Source organism: Canis lupus, chromosome 17 (assembly GCF_011100685.1).
Source record: "Canis lupus familiaris isolate Mischka breed German Shepherd chromosome 17, alternate assembly UU_Cfam_GSD_1.0, whole genome shotgun sequence".
Taxonomy (NCBI): domain Eukaryota; kingdom Metazoa; phylum Chordata; class Mammalia; order Carnivora; family Canidae; genus Canis; species Canis lupus.
Window position 1 is genome coordinate 1,056,652 of NC_049238.1, and position 20,457 is coordinate 1,077,108.

Genomic DNA, 20,457 nt, shown 5'->3' on the forward strand with positions numbered 1-20,457 from the left:
CCACCTCAAAGGTAAATGAAGCCTGGCCATCAAGCCATCTCCGGGCTAAGCCCCAGTCCTACTGTTTCTACAGGGAGATGTCTCGGGGACACGCTCTCTCACAGCCTGACACAATGAACTCTGGGTAAGAATGTGCTTCAAATGATTCTTTGTTGGAAACTTCGTGCTTTTTCCTGAGAAACTGTGATTATGAGATTATGTCTCGCTGACGTCTCATCCAAACTTTTTAGCCAAATGGAATCACTTCTTTTCATAACAGCGTGATAAATTTTAAGTTCTGACCAATCAAAAGATGATTAAGGGGAAACGTTGACTTCATTTTTGGTTTGCTAACTTGTTTTTCATTGAAAATGTAAGCAACAACAACAAAAAATTTTAAAGAAATGTAAGCAACAAGGTTTTAAAAACTTTTAAATGAAGAACTTACATATGTGTGTGTATATATATTAATATAAAATAACACAAATACTTTAATTATTTAAATTACATGTTCAGTAATTTACTATAGTATACAACAGCAACAATGATGTGATAAATTCAATTCAGTCTTTTAAAACACAAAATTCCCTTTAGAAATGACCCATCATTCCTTGGTATATAACAGAAGTCTGATAACCATTTCATCATGGATGCTCATTAAAACTTCCCTGTCTCCTTAAATGCTAGCATGGGGATTTGGGGAGTAATTTGTAATTTTTCCCTTGATTTTACTGAAGGACAATCAAAATAATTGCTTGATTTCACCCATAAATTAATGTTCAGCTGAAAAGGAAATAAAATGTAAGGCAGTGAAGGAAGGTCACCCCGAGGTGCAGCAGGCACACCTGCTTGAGCATCTGAGCTTTCATTATGTGGGCTCGGTTCTTGATGGCTTGTTAGGATGAATGACCTTAGTCCTAGCAGCCTAATTTGTGAAAAAATTAGCTAAAAATGTATTATAGAGCCTGTAAACATCTCTAACTCCTCATAACCAATATCTTCCACTGAAAGGTACAGCTGCATTAATATCACAGGGAAGAAATTCCTAATGGGAAAAAGTCAATCTAAGATCGATCTCTTTATGACTCTCAGCCTGAGGAGTGCATGATGTAATCCTGCCATGATGCATTCTTAGCAATAATGCCCTAGCCACCTGATCTCGTAGATGTTCTCCACACTCACCTCTGCTACGGACCTCCACCCCGTAGTTACAGGAATAATATCATCATTGAAACCCCAAAGCCTCATTAGTGAGCTCTGTCCTGGATTTAATCTCCTGCCAGAACCTCCCCTTGCAGCTGCCCAGGTGCCAGCTTGGGCTTCCTTTCCCGGGACAAATGGTTAAACTAGGGAAGGTGAATTCCTGCAGGAAGATCGGGAAGGTCACGCTCTCATTTCCCATGCGTTACTTCCCACCCCGTGGCGACCACAATGAGCAAATGGGCGAGGACACTGAGGCCATCTCAGTGAAGCAGAGGGGGCTCCTCAGCACGCTGCTGTGTGTATGTGGGAAAATGACTTTATGGCTGGTCTTAATTTGTGTTGTTGTATGTGTTATAAGTTCTGCCCACACTTGGAGACCCTGCGCATGAAACCAAAGGCTGAGTTCACATCGGAGAGGGGAGGAACAGACAACGCTCACTCTTTCCCAAGAACACCCCCACCCGTTGTCATCCTCTGGTCTGGGTCCCTAGACAAGCCACCATATGCAATACATTGTAAAAAAGGTGGTCATTACCTTCTGTGTCTTGCATATTTGCCACTGACGTGACCGCTGCCATCACAGCCAGGCGTGGGACAGCTGCAACGGGAAAGAGCTCATTACACGGGGGCCACACTGCAGGCGGGTGAGGCCTAGGGCTTTGGGAATCGGGTACATGGATGGAGAGAAGGCAAAATCTAGAAGGAGGGGAACAAGTAGGGGCAGGCCGCCGGTGAACCCGAGAGCGCATCCGGCCCGTGAAAAGGCACAGATTTCCTAAATTGCTAACTGGGATACATTTTGCCTGCAGAGCACTAACCTGAAGAGCTCTTGTATGGCTGGTTCCACGGGAACTGTGGAGAGATAGGAAACAGATAGAGGTTTATCATCTATCACACCATCCCCTGTCCCACAGAAAGCTATCAAAAGGCTGGTGTCAGACCCGGGGTCCACGTGAACGGCACACACGGCTCCGTGGGACGAAGGGGGCCCTGAGTGCGGCTTCCGGAGGCTTGGGGACGTGTGGATGGACATACCTCGCACCCCTTTGGACCGTGTACGATGACGCTTCTCCTCGGCGTCCACCTCCATCTGTGGATAGATGAGCAGGAGGTCAGTGCGTGGCTCCCGCCTGCGAGGGCCAGCGGTGCGTGCCGCCGAGCACCGGCATCTTCGTGGCTATGGGGCAGCCCTCTATGGCAGGCGCGCGGGGCAATCTAACTGAGCCGCCTAAAACAACCAAAGCAGACCTTGACCTTGCCGGGAACACTTCATCGGGGGCCCCACCCTCGTAATGCGAAGACTTTGGTGAAGCTTCGGGTGCAGACCGTTTACTCTTTTCAAAGACCGATCAGGAGATGCCTGGGTTAATTCCGAGCTGCGCTTTGTACCAAGAACACAAGAGATGGACGTGAAGTCTGCAAGAAGGTGCATACGCGTCGCCTGGAACCGAAAGTCTAATGCGATCACAGCACCGAGAGAAGGGGAGGAAGATGTAGCAGAAGGACCTGCTTAGCCCGGGGCCGGCTCTGCGTCATTTAGTTTCAGATGCAATCGCCGTCCCCCTGGTCTAAGTCGTTACGATGCTTCCTGGGGACACAGACCCTCTGCCCACAGTGACCGGCACACCTTGCACTTTGCAGATTACAAAGCATTTCCATGTATCACCTCGTCTGGCCCTCAGGACGCGTGTGTAAGAAAGCTATCTGTATTACATCTACCCTGTAGCTGTGACTCGCCCGAGCTCATCCGTGTAGGGGCTCTGGTTTCACGGCTCTGAGACCCGGCCACCTGGCTGACGACGCATCTCTAAGCCCAGGGGCCAGTGCCGGAGGGGTGATCGTGGTGCATATTGGTGCACCGGGTGTTCCACGTGGTGACCGGCACACGTGGCAAAGCTGCGTCATAGGGGAGGGAATTCTGCTCAACGTATCGGAGGGGCCGATGGGAGAAGAGTAGTGAGGACAAAGCTCCTCCCGTCACCAGGACAGGACGTCTCACCGCCGTCTGTGACGTCCTTGCCCGTCCAAGGGCCCCACGGCAGAAGGCCCGGGCACCACAGGACACCCTCCACGCACAGTTCACGTCCCCTGCACGTCAGGACGAGGAGGTCACAATGGGGTGCAGGGGGGCGTGAGGTGCACGTGGCTCTGTCAGACGCACAGGAGGCCGGGCACAGGGCAGGTGGGCTCTGACAGCCAACCCCGCGCGAGACCTGAGCTCCACAGACGCAACGCGGGGGGAAGGTGAATTCCTGCAGGAGACTGGGGGCTCCCGACAACTGGCCACCACGTTATTATCCATTCACACCGTGTACTGAGCTCGGCAGCGGCCGAGGGGAGAGAAAATACATACAGTCGAAGTCATAGCTCATTGAAGGAGCTTGGTGTCTTCCAGCGGAAGATGCGTGTGCAGACGCAGGATTGGACCGGGTGGTTACAGTCGGAATTTGAGGAACGGAGGGGCCCGCGTGAGGTGGGCCTCAGAGAAAAGACTTCACAGGGGAGGCTGTGGGGTTGCAGGACGTCTGCCAAAGAAGGAGAGGACGGTGCTTCAGCCCGTGGGGGGACACTGCGCACGGGGTGGTGCGAAGACCGCTGAGGGGTGTGTAGTGGGACACCGGCAGGCCAAGGGGCGGAGTGTTGGGGAGACGCGGGCCCGATGCACGGGCGGGGGGGCCGGGGGCCGAGGCCCTGGGGAGAGCGGGGAGTGGGCGCTTTGAGGGCCGGGCAGCCCCGTCCGGCAGCGGCGATTCCTCAGCACGGGGGCTGCAGACGTGCCTCACAGGTGGACTGTATTTATTTGAGTTTTAGATTTTATTCATTTATTTGACAGAGAGAGAGAGAGAGCACACAAGCAGGGAGAGCGGCAGATGGGGAAGGAGAAGCTGACGCCCCGCTGAGCAGGGAGCCCAACACAGGCCTCGATCCCAGGACCCCGGGATCATGACCCGAGCCGGAGGCAGACGCTCAACCGACTGGGCCACCAGGTGCCCCTCACACGTGTGTTTTAGAAAACACTTGGGCGGCAGTTTGAGAGCGTGTGGGAGGAAGGAGCAGGACCGGGTGGGGAGGGGAGGCTGAGAAGGGGCGCCGTGCCGGCCTCCATGGGGTGGGAGCTCACCCCAGGAGTGCAGTGGGGCTGGAGGAGGAAGGAGCAAGGACCTGGCTGGCCCCCGTCTGGCACCCACCCCTTCTCTGCTGCGTGAGCGCACCCGGGGGCCGTGCGTGCCACCCCTGGGCGCGGGCACAGTCGGCGGCTCTGCAGCACAGGCCAGCGGCCCCTCCGGGTAACGCAGCGATGCTCCCAAATCCCTACTGCACGTGGAAACGCTTTGCAAACACCGTGAATCTTCAGCGAAGCAGCTCGGCCCACGGGACAGGCAGCAGAAGCGTGTCAACGTTCAGGAGGGTGACGTCAACGGACCGCGTCACGTTCTGTGGGAATAGTCTACACCTCCCGCCCCACCGCACACCTGTCACGGGGCCGGGGATGCAGAGGTGATGGGGTGAAATCCTGCTCTTCCAGGAGTTCAAAACCAAGGCCCAACCCGGGGCTGGCGGAGATCACTGAGAACCGTCCTCCCGGGGCAGGTGAGTGTGGGTGCACTGTGTCTGCCCCACTCTGGGAGGGAATGAGGGGCTTCCTGAGGCGGGGGTTGGTGGTGAAGTGTGGGCTGAGTTGTAAAGATTAATTGCAGTTTGAGGTTAAAAGTAGGGGGAGGGGCACATGTTCCGGGCTGAGGGAAAAGGATGTGCAAAGGCCCTGGGGTTTGCAGGCTCGGCGTGCATCCCGGGGCCCGGAGGACGGAGGCGCAGGGCTCCCTCCATCCCTCGCAGGAGCCCCATGGCCCGGTCACCCTGCGTGTCCTGTTGCTGCTGCTGCCACAGCCTCTGACGAGCAAACCTGCTTGAGAACCACCCCGGCTGTGACTCAGGACAGAACTTGTCACCAAGGGACATCTGGGGGGCTCAGCAGTAGAGCGTCCACCTCCAGCTCAGGGCGTGACCCCGGGGTCCCGGGATCCAGTCCTGCATCGGGCTCCCTGCAGGGAGCCTGCTTCTCCCTCTAAGTCTCTGCTTTTTTCTGTGTCTCTCATGAATAAATAAATAAAATCTTAAAGAAAGAAAGAACTTGTCACCAAGAGGGCGTAAGGCTGGCGTTCCTCTAGATGTTAAATCAAAAAAACTTGGCCTCATTAGCTAATGGCTCATGTGCTTGCATAACAATTATTTTATATTTTATGTTTAAATATTTAATCCATTTTTTTACATATGGCAGGACAGTCTAATTTCCTTCCAGAGAGTTAATTCTGCACTCATCATTCATTGAACGAACAACACTCTTCCCAGCACGCGACGTTCCCCTTGCTGCGTGAACTGGGTCTGCCGTGGGGCTGTTCTCCGGGAGCCCACAGACGGCCACCCTGCACCCTGCACACCAGCAACCCGCGGCGTCCGGCGGCACCAGGGTGGGAGGGCCGTGGGCCGCAGCCGGCCTGGGCCAGGGCTCAGACGGGACACCTGCCGAGCCCCGAGCTCTCTCCCAGAGCCGCCCCTCAATGATTCAGGAAGCAATTACCCGTTTTGTCAATTAGCCAGACCCTCTTTCACCTCCCGCTGCTCGGCATCGGGTCCTTTCACTGCTCATTAGCACCGTCGGACACGTGGGCTGCGCACGAGCAGGAGCTGGAGGTCGTTTCCTAAGTGGTGTGACTCGGGGGACAGGCGGGGCAGGGAACAATGAAGATACACCACAGCGTCCGGCCGCATCCAGTGCGTAGATGCACCTGCGCGCCCGTGTTTCGCCTGCACTCTTAGCCCCGTGAACCGTGGTGTCCTGGGTCACCGAGGCCCCGGCCCGCGTGGCCACGCTCTCACGGTGGACGCTGCTGCCTCCAGGTGCCCCCCCCAGGCTCAGGGGGGTCTCGGTTCATAAACACCCATCTGCAAACATCAGCAAGAATCAGGAATTATGGTCGCCGTCAGCCTTGACCGCGTTAGAATAAGTATCGTAGCGATTGAAAAGCGTTTCCCCCAACACGACAAGATGTCCTGAATTTTAGTGAACTTAATGTAGTGCAAATACACGAAGTTTCAGGGTTTCCGTCCAATGTTACAGTGAGTGACAGGATGGCACGTTCAGAAGTTGCAAAGTCGGGCGACACGGACGGGCCGGGTCTACTAGCTGGCACCACGGTTGGCGGCGGTTTCGGCCGCGGGCGGGGAACCTCACAGGACGGAGGCGAGCAGCCGTCAGGCAGAGAACGCGTGCGAGAGCCTTGGCTCGTCGGCTCCCACGTCTCCTCTTCCTTCCTGACCTTTCTCCGGGAGGATGGCAGCCAGGGAGCCCATCCTCCGCGGAAGGAGGCCCGCGCGCCAGCCCCGCGGCCTCTTCCCCGTCGCCTTACGTCCGTGCGCTTGCTGAGCCGAAGCTCGGCCGACAGCGGCAAGAGAGAGGGAACGACAGACAGGAATCATCAGGACAGAGGACAGGAGGCGGGCCAAGGAGAGAATGAGGCCCCTGCGCCCGGGCCCCGGCAGAGAGTGTGACACGGTGACCCAGGAGGGAGCCCCCGGCCCTGTACCCGCGTCAGACGCGTCTCACTCACGGAAGGAATGCAGGATGTTCCAGAAACGAGCGTATTTCAAGTTCGTTTCAATGAGACAGTTTGTACGGCCCGACCCAGGAGCAGAGCAGGGAAGCCGCAGCCTTGCTGTGCGCCCACCCGCCGCCGCGCCCCAACGGCAGACAGTTTGTGCACAACGTCGAGTGGAGCTTGGGCCGTAGAGCGTCATGCTGTCTCCGGACTCCTGGCACCACCGGCGGCGTCTGCTGGCTGCGCCCCCACGGACCCTCGGACGGGCCGCAGGTGGGCACGGGCGTTCAGCTGCGAGGCGGGGAACGTGGGTGAGCCGGTGAGGCCGTGTGCTCGGCTGCGGCATCGACAGAGCTCTGGGCACGCCCGGGCCACGGTGGGGCACGCCACCCGGGGGCGTGGGGGAGTGGCCGCGGGTCCGGAGGAAAGCTGCCGATCTGTGGTCTGCACATCACATCCGGGCCGTCTCCCAGAAGCTTCTGGTTCCTCCAGGACGTCTTCCGGCTCGCCTGCGAGGACAGTGGACGCCAGAGCCGCCTGGAGACGGGGGATGCGCACTTGCCCTCGGGGCCCAGCAGCGTCACCCCGGGGGACGCACCTGCCCGTGTTGTCAGCGAGCCCCCCAAGGGATCCTCGGGACTTAACACTTTAAAAGTGATGCCGTGTGGGGGTGGGGGGTGGGTGGCTCCGTCGGTGAAGCGTCTGACTGTGGGTTTTGGCTCAGGTCCTGACCTCAGGGTCACGACCGTGCTCAGCGTGGAGTCTGCTTCCTGTAGTCTCTCCCTCTCCCTCTGCCCCTCCCCAGCTCGCTCGCTCTCCTCTCTCTCTAACGTAAAGAAAGAGAGCTTTAAAAACAATAAAAAAATCAAAGTAACAAATCCTAAGCAAAATCCTAAGCAACTAGCAATCATCGCCGTGACGGCGGCGACAGTCCCGACCCAGGAGCCCTGGAGGGGAAACGTGTCATCCTGACACAGTGATTCTGAGAGCAGGTGCGGGGCCTGCCGCCAACGAAGGCAGCTGCACAGGAGGCCCTGGGCTGACCGCTGAGCACCCCGGGTAGACCGCCGCCCTCGCCCCGCGGCCTGCCCACGTGTGGGGGGGACACGACAGCCCAATGACATCCCACCCCCAGAACGTAGAGGAGATTGACGAGAAAGAGGAGATCTTATCCTGGAGCCACGCAGACCCGGGGCAGAGGCTGCCGCACGTTTCCAGCGGCCACCCGTGCGTTTCCGTAAAAGGGGCGAAGTAACGGATGAAGGCCGGCATCTCAGGGAGCTCGAGCTGCGCCCGGTCAGCTCTGTCCTTTAACGACTGTTCGTTAATAATTTGATCACAGTTTTAAAACTTCCGGGATGCAAATAAAGAGCTGCAGAGAAATACCTGGCCCCCACCCCCACCCCACGCAGGCAGGAGGCGAGCGAGCAGGCGGGGGCCCTGATGGTGGGGCCTCGTCCACGGGTGTCACCAGGCTGCAGGGAGGGGTGGAATCGGCCACGGGGCTCTGCGCTCCCTGGACTCCTTGGGGGCAGGAAGCTGGCCGCTCCCGGAAGGCTTCCGCAAGCTCGGGGGTGGGGGCCAGGTGTCAGGAGCCCTGGGTGGCCTTGGCCCCCAGGATGCTCCGCCACAACCACAGGCGGCAGCTTCCGCTGGAACATTTGAAACCAAACTTGAATTTCAAAGGCTTCAAGGTGACTCCAGGGAGGTAAAGGCGGAGCCTTTTCTCAGAATAACTTGTTTGATTTCGCTCCCGCTCCGCGATTTTATATCCACAGATTCTGCTTCCCAGTTTTTTTCATGGTTGCACAAGGGGGGCTCTGGGAGCAGAGACACAGGGCTGGCAGGGGGTGCGCCCCCCCAGGTCACCTGGAGGCTGCTGTGTGGAGCGCTGGGGACCCCAGAGAGCGCGGAGGGGGGCACTGGGGACCCCGGGAAGCGTGGGGGGGGCAATGGGGACCCTGGGGAGCGTGGCCCCTCCCACTGGGGACCCCGGGAGTGCAGAGGGAGAGCTGGGGACCCTGGGGAGTTTGGGGGGGGCACTAGGGGTACTGGGGAGGGTTGGCGGCCTGCTGGGGACCCCAGGGAGCATGTAGGGGATGCTGGGGACCCTGGGGAGCGTGGGGGGGGTCAGTGAGGACCCCGAGGAGTGTGGGAGGCCAATGGGGACCCCGGGGAGTGTGGAGGAGCCTGTTGGGGACCCTGAGGAGCATGTGGGGGCCAATGGGGACCCTAGGGAGCATGGAGGGGCCTGCTGGGGACCCCAGGGAGCGTGGGGGGTTCCACTGGGGACTCTGGTGAGCGTGTGGGGGGCACTAGGGACCCCGGGGAGCATTGGGGAGGCAATGGGGACCCCAGGGAGCGTGGGGGGCCAATGGGGACCCCGGGGAGCGTGGGGGTGCCAATGGGAACCCTGGGGAGCATGGAGTGGCCCACTGGGGACCCTGGGGAGCATGGGGAGACCTGTGGGGGACCCCGGGAGCGTGGGGGGCTGCTGGGGACCCCAGGGAACGTGGGGGGAGCTCTGGGGACCTCGGGGAGCATGGGGGGACCCGCTGGGGACCCCGGGAAGCATGGGGACACCCGCTGGGGACACCGGGGAGGGTGGGGAACCCGCTGGAGACCCCAGGGAGTGTGGGGGGGCAATGGGACCTCAGAGAGTGTGGGGGTCCAATTGGGCCCCCGGGGAAAGGGGGTTGTCCCCGGACGGAGGAGGCCGGGGACACCGGAGAGCCCGCGTCTGGCCCCAGAACTGCTCGGCTCTCAGGGCCGGACGGTGGAGCCAACACCTGAAAATGTGCAAGTTTAGATCCGAACCTGGATTTCTGATTTTCCTGGACAAATAGGATCTGCAAACACTGCAGGGCGGGTGCGAGGGCAGCGGTCCCACGTGGCAGCCTCGCCGCCCCCACCCCGTCCCCTGCTGTGACACGGCCCACCACCGGCCTGGGTGCCAGTTCTCCGTGGGCTGGGTGGGCTGCGTGCCCCGTGCGTGTGCCCCCGGCCCCTGCTCCTGCCTGGCGCTCGCTGCCCCGGGGAGCCCCAAGTCTGAGGAAGGCAACGCGCAGCTTCTGCCCCGGGGCCCGGACGGGGCGGAGCCGTGGTAGGAACCCGAGGGATCCCAGACGGAGCTTCGGGTCCTGGCTCTCGAGGCCGGGCCGTGGGGCGGGACCTCCGTGGGTTGTGGGCGGGGCCTCTGTGTGCGGTGGGCGGGGCCTACATGGGGCGGGGCCTCCGCGGGCTGTGGGGGCGGGGCCTCCGCGGCCTGTGGGCGGGGCCTACATGGGGCGGGGCTCCGCGGGCTGTGGGGGCGGGACCCCGTGGGCTGTGGGCGGGGCCTCTGTGTGCTGTGGGCGGGACCCCGTGGGCTGTGGGCGGGGCCTCCGTGGGCTGTGAGGCGGGGCCTCCATGGGGTGGGGCCTGCGTGCCATGGGCGGGGCCTGCACGTGCTATGGGGTGGGGCCTTCATGGGGCGGGGCCTGTGTGCCATGGGCGGGACCTGCACCGGCTGTGGGCGGGGCCTCCGTGGGCTGTGAGGTGGGGCCTCCATGGGGCGGGGCCTGCGTTCCATGGGCGGGGCCTGCATATCTGTGGGCGGGGCCTGCGCTGCCGGTGGACACTGAGCCTCCACCTGTGCCGGGTCTCCAGCATCCAGGTGCGTCTCCAGATCAGGGACGTTCGCTCTACGTGTAATAATTCAATTTTCTCTCCATTCTTCTTGGAGTAATTTTTCTTCCATTCCTCCTTGTTTTCCCTGTGGCAGGTTCCTGCCAACAAGTGTGCGGTGGTCTTCAAGTCCTCACCACCTCTTAGCCGCTCGAGTGGGCGCGGCCAGGGCCTCCCGAGTTGGGACAGGTGGGCCGGTCAGGCAGGTGGGCCAGTCGGGGCAGGTGGGCTGGGAGGCCATCCCTGACACCTGCCGGCTGCACAGACGGGTGGCTGGCCAGGGCAGCGCCTCCTGTGTCGGCCGTGGTCCCGCGCTCATTCCGGGGACACTTGCCTCGGGGCAGGTGGCTCGCGGGGTGGTGGCTGGCGGCTCGAGGACGAAGCCTGCCACCGGTGGGTCAGCCTGTGCATCACGGTTCTGTCATCTGTGAGGTGTCCGCTGCCTCCCAGGGCTGCCGGGGGCGCAAAGGAGATGATTCCGGGGAGAGCCTGGCACACGCCGGTGCCTGAGCAGCACTTCTGCCTCTATTTCCCCGAAGGGCCAGGAAGCAGAGATGGTCTAGGTTTCCAGGTTCTGTGCACACCTGTCACTTGTGATGCGGGGGCGGGGGGTGCTGCCTCACAAGTGACAGGTGCTGCATCACCGCCTTTCCCCGTGCCAACCCTTGATGGGCCTCTGAGTACAGCAACCTGTGCAGCAGTGCGCAGCTTCGGGTGTGCTCTGCAGATGGGCCACACGTCCAGGCACATATCACAGAACCTAAGAAGGGTGTGGGTGTGGCTGTGGGTGTGACTCCGATGGTCAGCAGGGCTCGAGTCTCCTCTACGTCCCCAGATGCGGCAGGGCAGCAGTGGGCAGTGTCTTCCAGGACGCAGCCGTCCTGGAGGCCGGGGCGGCAGGTGGTCCGGCCCCAGGGGGCTCCCGGGGCTCCAAGAGGCCGGCAGGGGACACCCAGCCCTGTGGATGGGGTTCTCCGTCCTCCTGGTCTCTTGTCCATGGCCTGGCCCCTGGCCCAGGATGGTTGCTTGGTAAATACCAGCCACACTGTGCCAAGTGAAGGTTTCATGGGTCCCTCAAAAGTCACCCAGCTGTTGGGCAAACTTCCTTGGAAATGTGGGAAGAAATTCTGCAGAGCGAAGAAAAGGGGTAAAAAAAAAAAAAGGCAGCAAACCACTTGCTAGAGCAAAATATTCCAATGAAGGAAGGGGCTGCTCACAAATGTTCAGGAGGGAGCGACTATTCACAAAGATGGGCGGAGGGTCCCTTTAGTGACTAGCTGGAGCCTGTTCAGGCAAGCATGATCTGCGGTGAAAACCATCCATCCCCACCCGTGGGGCACCTGTAATGTCCATTTCCTGCTGGGTGGTGGCCGGGTCAAGGGGGGTCTAGCTGGGCCCCCTGTCCCTCTGCCGCCGCAGCCCGGCACGGGGAAGGCCAGCCCCTGGCACTCCTGGGACACACAGGTGGCTCCCTCACTCCTCTGCGCGGCGGCTGTTTACAGACTTACAAACGACTTACAGACCAGCGAGCAGTTTTTGAGCGCCAGCTCTTTGTTCCCTGCTGCCTCTCTGTATAGATGCAGTTTCTGGCAAATTAAAGACCCTTAAATAATTGGCAAATCACCGAGAAGGCAGACGCACAAAGAAGAACTCATCACACAAGGCCAAGTGCCAAAGTGCAAACACATCCGTGTGGTGCTCCGGGGCGGCGGTGATGGCTGGGTGCTGGGTGCTGGGTGCTGGGCGCTGGACCCCGGCCCGCATCTCCTGTCGCCTCCTGCAGCTGTGTGACCCTGCACAGGAGCTCACCCGGGCGCGTCCCCCATCTCTTAATTATATGTGTGGTCACAGCACCCACATGTGTCCTGGGGAAGCTGGGAGTGCGAAGGAGACTGGCTTTGCAAGTGTTCTGGAAACTAACCCCACGTAAGCAAGAGCGGTAGCGTCCAGGGCCAGGTCTCGCCAGGTCCGTGGAGCTGCCGTGTGCGATTCAGATGGAGCCCAGGACCCCGGGCGCCCCGTGTCCCTTCCATCTGCAGCCACCATGTCCCTCCCACGGGCGGCTGGGCCCAGGATAGGGAAGAACAGCCGCTCTGTGGACGAGCACGGGCTGCACACCTGGCCGCCCCGTGCTCCCATCATGACGGCCACACAGCCAGCACGGCCCTTGAGCCACGTCCCTGCTTGTCCCTTACAGGCGGGGTCCCCCACACCTGCCTAGCGTCTGCCTCTGAGCTGACCCCCTGCAGATGGCCTCCCGGAACCAAGTCTCCTCCTGGACTCTTCGGCCGTGCCCACACCCTGACCGCGGGCCAGGCACTGTGCCGCCCGTGCCCCCTGCTTCGCTGGCTCCCACCAGAAGGCAGCCTGGGGGGTTGGTGACTGGCAAGTCCGGGCCTTACAGGGTGGACGCTGGGGTCGGCTCCACACCCATTCCCAGACCCAGGCCACACTGTCCACTCTACTGCCCTCACCACTCCTGGTCCTGGGGATCATCAGTTCCCCAGGAGGTGAGTCTGTCCCCGGCTGCACCCTTCCTTCTAGCATGTTCCATCTGCCCCTTTCATTGGCCCTTCTGCTTTCCATGAGGTCCAGTCTCCTCTGCCCGTTGACTCTGTGGATCTTTAGTGATCGCCATGTCTCTCCTTCTTTGCCACCAAACAGGTCTAACGGAGACCTCTCAGGCCGTGTGCATCCCGTCGGGTGATGCCTCCGTGGTCACCAGTGACCATGTCCTGGATCCCCGAAGCCTCACAGCCTCTCCTTCAGGGAAGCACTTGATGCCACTGCTTGCCTCCCCCGGACCACAGACCCCCCGGCCTCCCTGGCTCTGAGGGCTCTGTCGCGGGGCCACAGCCCTGAGGACGTGGCCAGCTACAGCGGGTGTCTGGTCTCAGCCTCGGGTAAGCCCGGGCGTGCGTCCAGCTGCCTCCAGAGCACCGCGGCTCACAGCAGATCTGGCCGAGAGCCACATCCAGCGTCCCTCCCAGCACGGGGGCTCCCACGCCACGTCCCTCCTCCTGTCCCCGTGTCCGTCCCCCTTGCCGCTCTCCTCCTCAGCCTCGCGTGCGGTTCTCCCCCAGTCGTTGGCAGGTCTTGGGGTATGAGGTCCTCCTCTGTTGGGTGGTGCGGTCTGGTGAGGAGCGACCTCGTCCCACTGTTGGGCCTCCCTGCGATTTACTGAATAAATGACGTGATCGCCCCTTCAGTCTCCAGCCCTGAAGTCACATCTCCGATCCTCGGTCAAGTCGGTCATCACATTCGGGTTTCCCCGCCATGGGTTCCCGCCGCCTGGTGCGGCTCGAGTCCACACCCTCACCCAGTTGCAGGGATGACCCCGTAGATGCCGGGCCCTCTCGTCACGTTGTCGCCTGTGATGTCATCATACCATTTCCACCGCGGAGTCGCCGGCTCGAGAACCCAGGATGCTGACGCCCCCTCACGTCTGAGCAGCGGTGCCTGTCTCTTCCCCTGTTCCTCCTGCGTGACTGGATCGGGAAATGGGGGAAGAAATGCAGCGACGTGTCAGCCGTGTGGTGGGCGGCAGAGGGGCACCTGGCTTTCTTCCTGCAGCCAACTGCATGGCCCGAGCAGCGCTCTTGCTCCTAAAGCATCGTGAACACCCAGGGCGCTGCCCCTCTGCGCGCCGACTGTTTACGGAGCTGACCCCACGCAAGCCTCTCTGTAGGTTGCTACTGTCCCTTACGAAAAGTCACCGCTGTCTCTGCAGGCCAAGGCCCGTGGGTTCAACTCAGTTTTTTGGATGGATGCGCGGTGTTTCCCAGAATGTGTGTCCTATAATTTATCCAGCCGTCCCTGTGTGTTCCCCCACTAACGGGTACGGAGGTTGTTTTATTTCACTTGATCGTTTTATTCCGCTATAAAAAGAAGTGCAATAAATATCACACACATCGTTGTGTGTATTTCCATAAGACGGTTTTCTGAGCAGATATTTTCAGGACTTCTGGAAGATGCACAAATCCATGCACTTTTCAGCGAGCGTGAGCATCCCTATTTGTCTACACGCTGATCAACAATGGATCGCAGGGGCCTCGTTTCCGCCGAGTGAATCACGTGCCTCGCTGTCGCTCACGCCCTCTCCCCGTCCACGGGTGAGGTCCGTGCCTTCTCACCGGAGCCTCCTGCATTCTCTCTTGGGAAATCCTCACGTTCACCGTTTGCCTATTTTGGAAACGTCCACAGGTTTGGCAATAGCTCCTTGCACATCGAAGGTACAAATCTCTGTCCGTCTTACCTGTCGGGAGTATTCTCTCCACCATTCTTCCCCTTTGCTGGTGGTGTTTCCCTCGTACGTGCAAGGTAGGTGACCCAGCCAGTCACTGGGAAGAGCTGCAGGGCTCTGGCGCTTGGTTGCGGTTTCATGGTGGCTCCCTGCCCTCACGCCAGGGACCCCGTCCTCCTGGGTCCTCTCCGGGTGCAGCTGGGTCCCAGCCTCAGCGGCGCGGATGGCCTCATGCGGGGGTCTGTGCCACGTCCTAGTGCCCAGGGTTGGTGAGCCCGCCAGCGAGCCCAGCCGCCACGCTAGCGAACACCTGCCCAGCTACCTCCACCCCTCCGGTGGCCGTGCAATGAGAGGCCGCACCTGTCCTTTGAGTACTTCTAATAACCCCACAAAAGTGACCAAAGAACAGCTTTTAATAAGTAGTATATAAGGCGCTGTACTCATCTAAGCAGATCCGCATCTGCCCTGAGACTATATTTGATGTATATATTCAGCATTTCCCACCTTCACGTCTCCCTGACCTAAATTTCGATGAAGTGGTACAAAAAATAAGATTTGAAGATCCAAATATTTTTGACCTAGAGAAATATTAATAGAACTGCCCATTTGTGTAAGTATTTCAGATTATCCTAGCGGTTTTCTAGTTTAGAACTTCATAATCCAGTTTTTCTTCCTAGATTGAAGTATACTTGACATGCAAGGCATGCGAGCGTCAGGTGCACGCAGCCACCCGACGCTTGGGCCCGTTACGAGGCTCGACCAGCACGTGGCCCCGTCTGTCGCCGCGCGACGCTACGGTCCTTTCCCTGAGATCCCCTACACTGTGCCTCTCGTCCCTGTGACTTGTTTCTTGGATAGCTGGAAATTTCTGCTTTTAAAATCCAGTTTTCTTAAATTTTTTTTAACTTGTTTTTTTTAAGTTGAGAACAATAAACTACAAGAATAAAGAACAGGAGAGTTAGAGAAGCTTATGTGTGTGTGCAGGGTGCACTTGTGTCCCGGGAGGATGAGCCACACAGTCCCCAGAAAACGTTCAGAAATTACTCAGCGGGAGATGCTCACGAATTTCAGGGAGGAGGGGCTGGTGTGGGATCTTGAAAATGAGGTGTAGCCTTTCCCTCTCACTGTGTCTATCTGGCTGTGAGCCTCAGTTTCTTAGGGAGGACTCACAGGGGACAGTGTCCCCACGCCCTTCACGGGCCAGCGGGCAGGCGCACTGCCACTGGAGGCCGGGAGAACGGGAGTGTGGGGCGCGCACTCTGCACGTGGGTCCCGAGGCCTCGGGCGGCGTGGCTGCTGCCCTGCTGGCTGCCCTCACGAGGAGGTCACCAGGGACACCTGTGCACACGTCAGGATCCCTCGTCAAGGGGAGACCCACATGCACATCTAGGGGCCCTCAGAGGGCAGGCGTGGGGTCCCACGCGGTGACAGAGGAAGATGGCAGGACCATCCGGGGATGGGAAGGGGACCCACAGAAACAGCATGTGGCAGAAAGCAAGAGGAGAAAGTTCTAGAAGAGCATGTGGGGTTGGAAGGTGTGCTCACTTGTGACCACAGGGTTTAGAGGAGGAGCCCCGAGTCCCGACCTCAACCCCGACCCTGAGGGGAAGTGGTGGAGCGTGGGCAACCCAGCCTGGCTGGGGGTGGGCCTGCTTGGTGCTGGAGGCCCCTGCCACCCCCACGCTGTCTGAGGGGCGCCCCTGAGGTCAGCGTGGCATCTCAGGAGTTTGGGGGACATGGGCCGGCAGGCTGCGGACCGCACAGGGGACAGCGGCGAGGGACGGGGTGGACGGTCCCAGGGTGGCCCAAGGACGGCGATGGGCCCAGGGAAGAGCTTCTGGGGCTTGAAGACAGTGTCGTTTCCAGTCTCAGGAGAGGGTGGGGCTGTGCTGGCAGGGGGAAGGTGCGGCGGGGTTGGGGGAGTGGGAGGAGAGGCGAGGAGGGGAGGGGAGGGGCCGGGTAGGGGCAGGGCAGACACACACCCTCCGCAGCCGGACGGACAGAAGGAAGAGGGCGCAGAGCAGGGTGAGAGCTGCGGTCCTGGAAGGCGGACGTTGTACTAACCGCGGGTCTAGGCCATGTCTAACCCCCTGACCCAGGTCAGCTCTTCACACTGACCATGTACCACTCCGGTGGGTCCACGCAGTGTGGACGGGGGCCAACCCGCCCAGTGGGGACCGCACCCCACCCCGGGCGGGTTCATACAGTGTGGATGGGCCGCCCCGCCCCCTGGGGACTGCACCCCACCCAGGGGAAGAGGCCACGCTGTACCTTGCGGGGCGTCTTCTCTCCTAGGAAGGGAGGCAGCGTGGCTCCGCGGGCAGGACACAGGCCCGGAGTCGGGGTCCCTCTACGTTCTCCTTCTGGTCCTCCCCAGCTTGGACTGAGGCGAAGTCACTTAATTTCTCTGTGCCTCCATTTCTCCATCTGCAAAATAGGAACCACAGTGTCAAGCGCCGGGATTTCACTAGCTCGTGAGGAGAGGCGGTGGCGGGCGCAACCCTTGGGCTGCCCTGGGACTGAGGATCGTCTGTCCTATCCGTGGACAGGGGTTCTTGCGGACGTGGGGCCTGTCCCCGATCGGCTCAGGGGGTGCAGAGGGACCAGCCCTGTCAGCGTAGACTCTTCCCTGTGAGCAAAGTGGGCTCTGCAGTCTGAGACCTTCCAAGGACCTGAGAAGGTTCTAGAACTCCTGTTCTGGGGTGCAAAAGCCCCGCAGGCAGCCTGCAGGAGCACAAGGTACAGGTGACAGGTGGGTTAAGCAGCCCGACACTGGCAGCCCGTCACACCTCTAGCCGTAAACCATTCTATCAGCTTGCTTGGTGGGAACAGCAGGCAACTGGGTAGTTTCTTTATTTTTTATTTTTTATTTTTTATTTTTTATTCTTTAATTAATTAATTAATATATTTATTTATTTATTTAGGCAACTGGGTAGTTGAGGTAAGGAAGTCACAGGTGCAGTCGGGCCCTTTCCCTCAGAACTGCACAGTCCATCCTGGGGCCTGGACACCGGCCGCCGCAGCCTCCTCCGGGGGCCCCTGGGACCGACCTGGAAATCCTTTCGGGGCAGACCGCATCTTTCCCCGGAGGGCCTTCACCCACACGTGTGTCGTGCCGAGAACACAAGGGCACAGACCACACAAGACTTAAGATCATACATTCCTAGGAAGACAAAGTCGTCTTTTTCTTTTGAACTTTGCCACTTAAGACAAGAGATCGTCTCCCCGCCTCCCCTGGGGGGTTAATCATTTCCCTGAACCTTTCTAGGAGCTCGCCATCGTCTCAGGGTGCAGGCCCCAGACTGTGGAGCGGGGACCGTTCCACCTGCTTCTGTGTCTTAGCTGCAGAAGGAAGGGGGGGAGGGAAGGGAGGGAGGGAGGGAGGAAGGAAAGGGAAAGAAGGAAGGAAACCTAGAAACAAGAAGGCCCGCGCGCCGTCTGGAGTGTGCAGGGGCAATTCTAAGAGATTGCGTGAGGTTACATGAGTGACCCCAGTAAAATGTTCAATGGTGAAAAGATCTGAAACCGGGCTGACTCGCTAAATCATTTCCAGTTACCACCTCATGCCCTGAGCTCGCCGTTTTACAAGATCCACTTTTCCCGGGATTTCTCTGTCTCTACATCAGGTAACATACAGAGGGGCCCTAGCGTCCCGCCAGCGCTCGGTGGACGGTCCTGTATTGCGACCCCGACATTCATCATCACGCTTACCTATCTCCCTGCGCACTACCCCTGACTCTCAATTGCTCGTGTATGACCGTGATGTTGTGAACAGAGCTGGATGCAGGGAACCCTGGCTGCCTCCGTGTGAACGCCTTTGATGAATTCAACCGGTATTTACCGAGGGCTTGCTCTCGGCGTTCTCCCTGACTCGAGTGAGTCAGTATAAAGGAAGATGGGAAAGATGGGCCTACATGAGTTCAACAAAAAATGAAAGAAATGATAGGGGGAAGTTAGGATCAACACAGTCCCATCTTAAATATGCAAAAAAACCAATTTTTTTGGTGGGGGTATAAAGAAGAATAAAAAATGTGAAAGAACAGAAGGGAGAGAAAAAGAAAAATCAGTATGTTTGGGTAAAATAGAAACCCCATGGCCATCATTAAATGTACTACAATAAATAAATAAAAAGAGAGACCCTAATAATTGAGAAAAACACAACATAATCTAAAACGAAAGTTAAAACAATGCATTAACACGTTCGATTTTAATACTGTGACATGGGCAGATGTCTGCCTATTAAAAATAAATTCTTTTATTAAATTATGCTTATAAAAGAAGCATTTTGCAAACAGCTAACACTCAACTGAACGTTGGTAATATCAAGAAATATACATATAAATAGCTCATAATATTTAAAAATTCAACAATTAAATTATATGTTAATGAATGACAAGCAAACTATTAACTATTATTATTCAACTCATTCTGAGCATGAATTAAACTGAACCCGAGATTCCCGTTTAGTGCCGTTGTCACATAAACCCGAAGCATCTTCGTCTGCGGGTTTTGTGTCTTATTAACAATGAAACCGCGTTAGACAATGCCCTTTAAAAGAAGAAGAAATGGGAAAATAAGGATGGGGATGGGCTGGCATTCTCAGGGTCCCCTCGGGAGGTGGCTCCTGTGCTCAGGACGCTGTTCACTGCTCCTGGCAGGTGAGCCAGGGACGGGGTCAGGTCGCCCCCCTGCCCTCTGCACCCACGGAGCAGGGCGGCCCAGGGATGGCCCGCAGCCAGGATTTGGCACCAGAGCCCTCCCTTTTCTTAGAACCTGCTCTTCTTTTTTTTTTTTTTTTTTTTCTTTTCTTTTTTTTTTTTTTTTTAACATTCAGAGTTAGTGGCAGAAATTCCCTCTGGGAAATTTACTTCAGGAAACCAAGGTCTCACACCTACTTTATTTCTGTTTATTTGCTTTAGAAGGACGTGCACTCACAGGGCACGCACGGAGGGCTGGGAGGACAGAGATGGATGGAGCCGGGAGCCCATGCTCACCACGGGCCACAGGGCGCCACCCGCCTCCGCTCCCGCTGCTCGGCCGCTGGGCCTGGAGGCTTGAGGGCAGGTCCCCCCCCACCCTGCGTCCACCTGGACTGCTCCCCGCGTCTGTTGATGCCCAGCCCAGGGCCAGGGCCTACAGAGGCTCCCTTGGGGGGTGCCCCTCACTGATGCGCATGTCCTCCTGCGACAGGTCATGTCCCCAAGACCGCGGAGGCCCGCGGAGCGTCCGGTGCCCACATGGCCTGAGCCCACCGACCCTGAGAACTTTCTTCCTCCTTGTGAACATCTCCTTCTGCGTATATTCCTTTGCTATGCGTGGGGTGGGGGGAGTGTGTCTGTCTCGTCTGCATTTGCACTCCATCTATCCTCGCTTCTCTATTTTTTTCCACCTCTTTTTTTCTGTTTTCTGTGTCTTTTGGGAGATTTCTACAAATGTGTCTCTGGGTTCTTAGATTGCATTTTAAGATTTCAAGAATACGATTTTATATGCCCAAATTAGCTTTTATCACAGCTATGCATTTGCATGTATTTGGGTGATTGTTTGTCTTTGCAAGAAGTTAGAGACTGTGTCTCACACTGTGTCACTAATATCTCACACACTGTGGTGTATAAGGAGCACTGTGTTCACGTTTGACTGAAGGTGGGATAGGTGAAGGGAACGAGGAGAGGAGAGAGGGAAAGACAGGGCCAGGGAAGGAGGGATGAGGGAGGGGGAGGAGGAAGCTAGGGGGAAGAGGAGGAGGAGGGGGGAAGGAAGGGGGGGAGGTGG

The 20,457-nt window shown here is 58.3% G+C and overlaps 1 protein-coding gene and 1 long non-coding RNA gene across 16 annotated transcripts in view; one reads left to right on the plus strand and one right to left on the minus strand.

Moving 5' to 3' along the window:
• The window catches only part of MYT1L (myelin transcription factor 1 like), a 404,563-nt gene that overhangs the window by 135,114 nt on the left and 248,992 nt on the right, over positions 1-20,457 (minus strand). For all 15 annotated transcript variants that reach the window (XM_038560664.1, XM_038560665.1, XM_038560668.1 and 12 more), the window contains 4 exons: positions 16,960-17,115; positions 2,218-2,272; positions 2,001-2,034; positions 1,718-1,780 (listed from right to left, as the gene is read on the minus strand). In XM_038560664.1, the coding sequence (XP_038416592.1) occupies positions 1,718-1,780; positions 2,001-2,034; positions 2,218-2,272 (152 nt within the window). In that variant the 5' untranslated portion in view covers positions 16,960-17,115. The remainder of the gene's footprint in view (positions 1-1,717; positions 1,781-2,000; positions 2,035-2,217; positions 2,273-16,959; positions 17,116-20,457) is intronic.
• On the plus strand, positions 11,441-15,516 carry LOC111090456. The gene is made up of 3 exons (XR_005371959.1): positions 11,441-12,955; positions 13,110-13,348; positions 13,655-15,516. It is a non-coding gene; the product is annotated as an uncharacterized LOC111090456 (long non-coding RNA).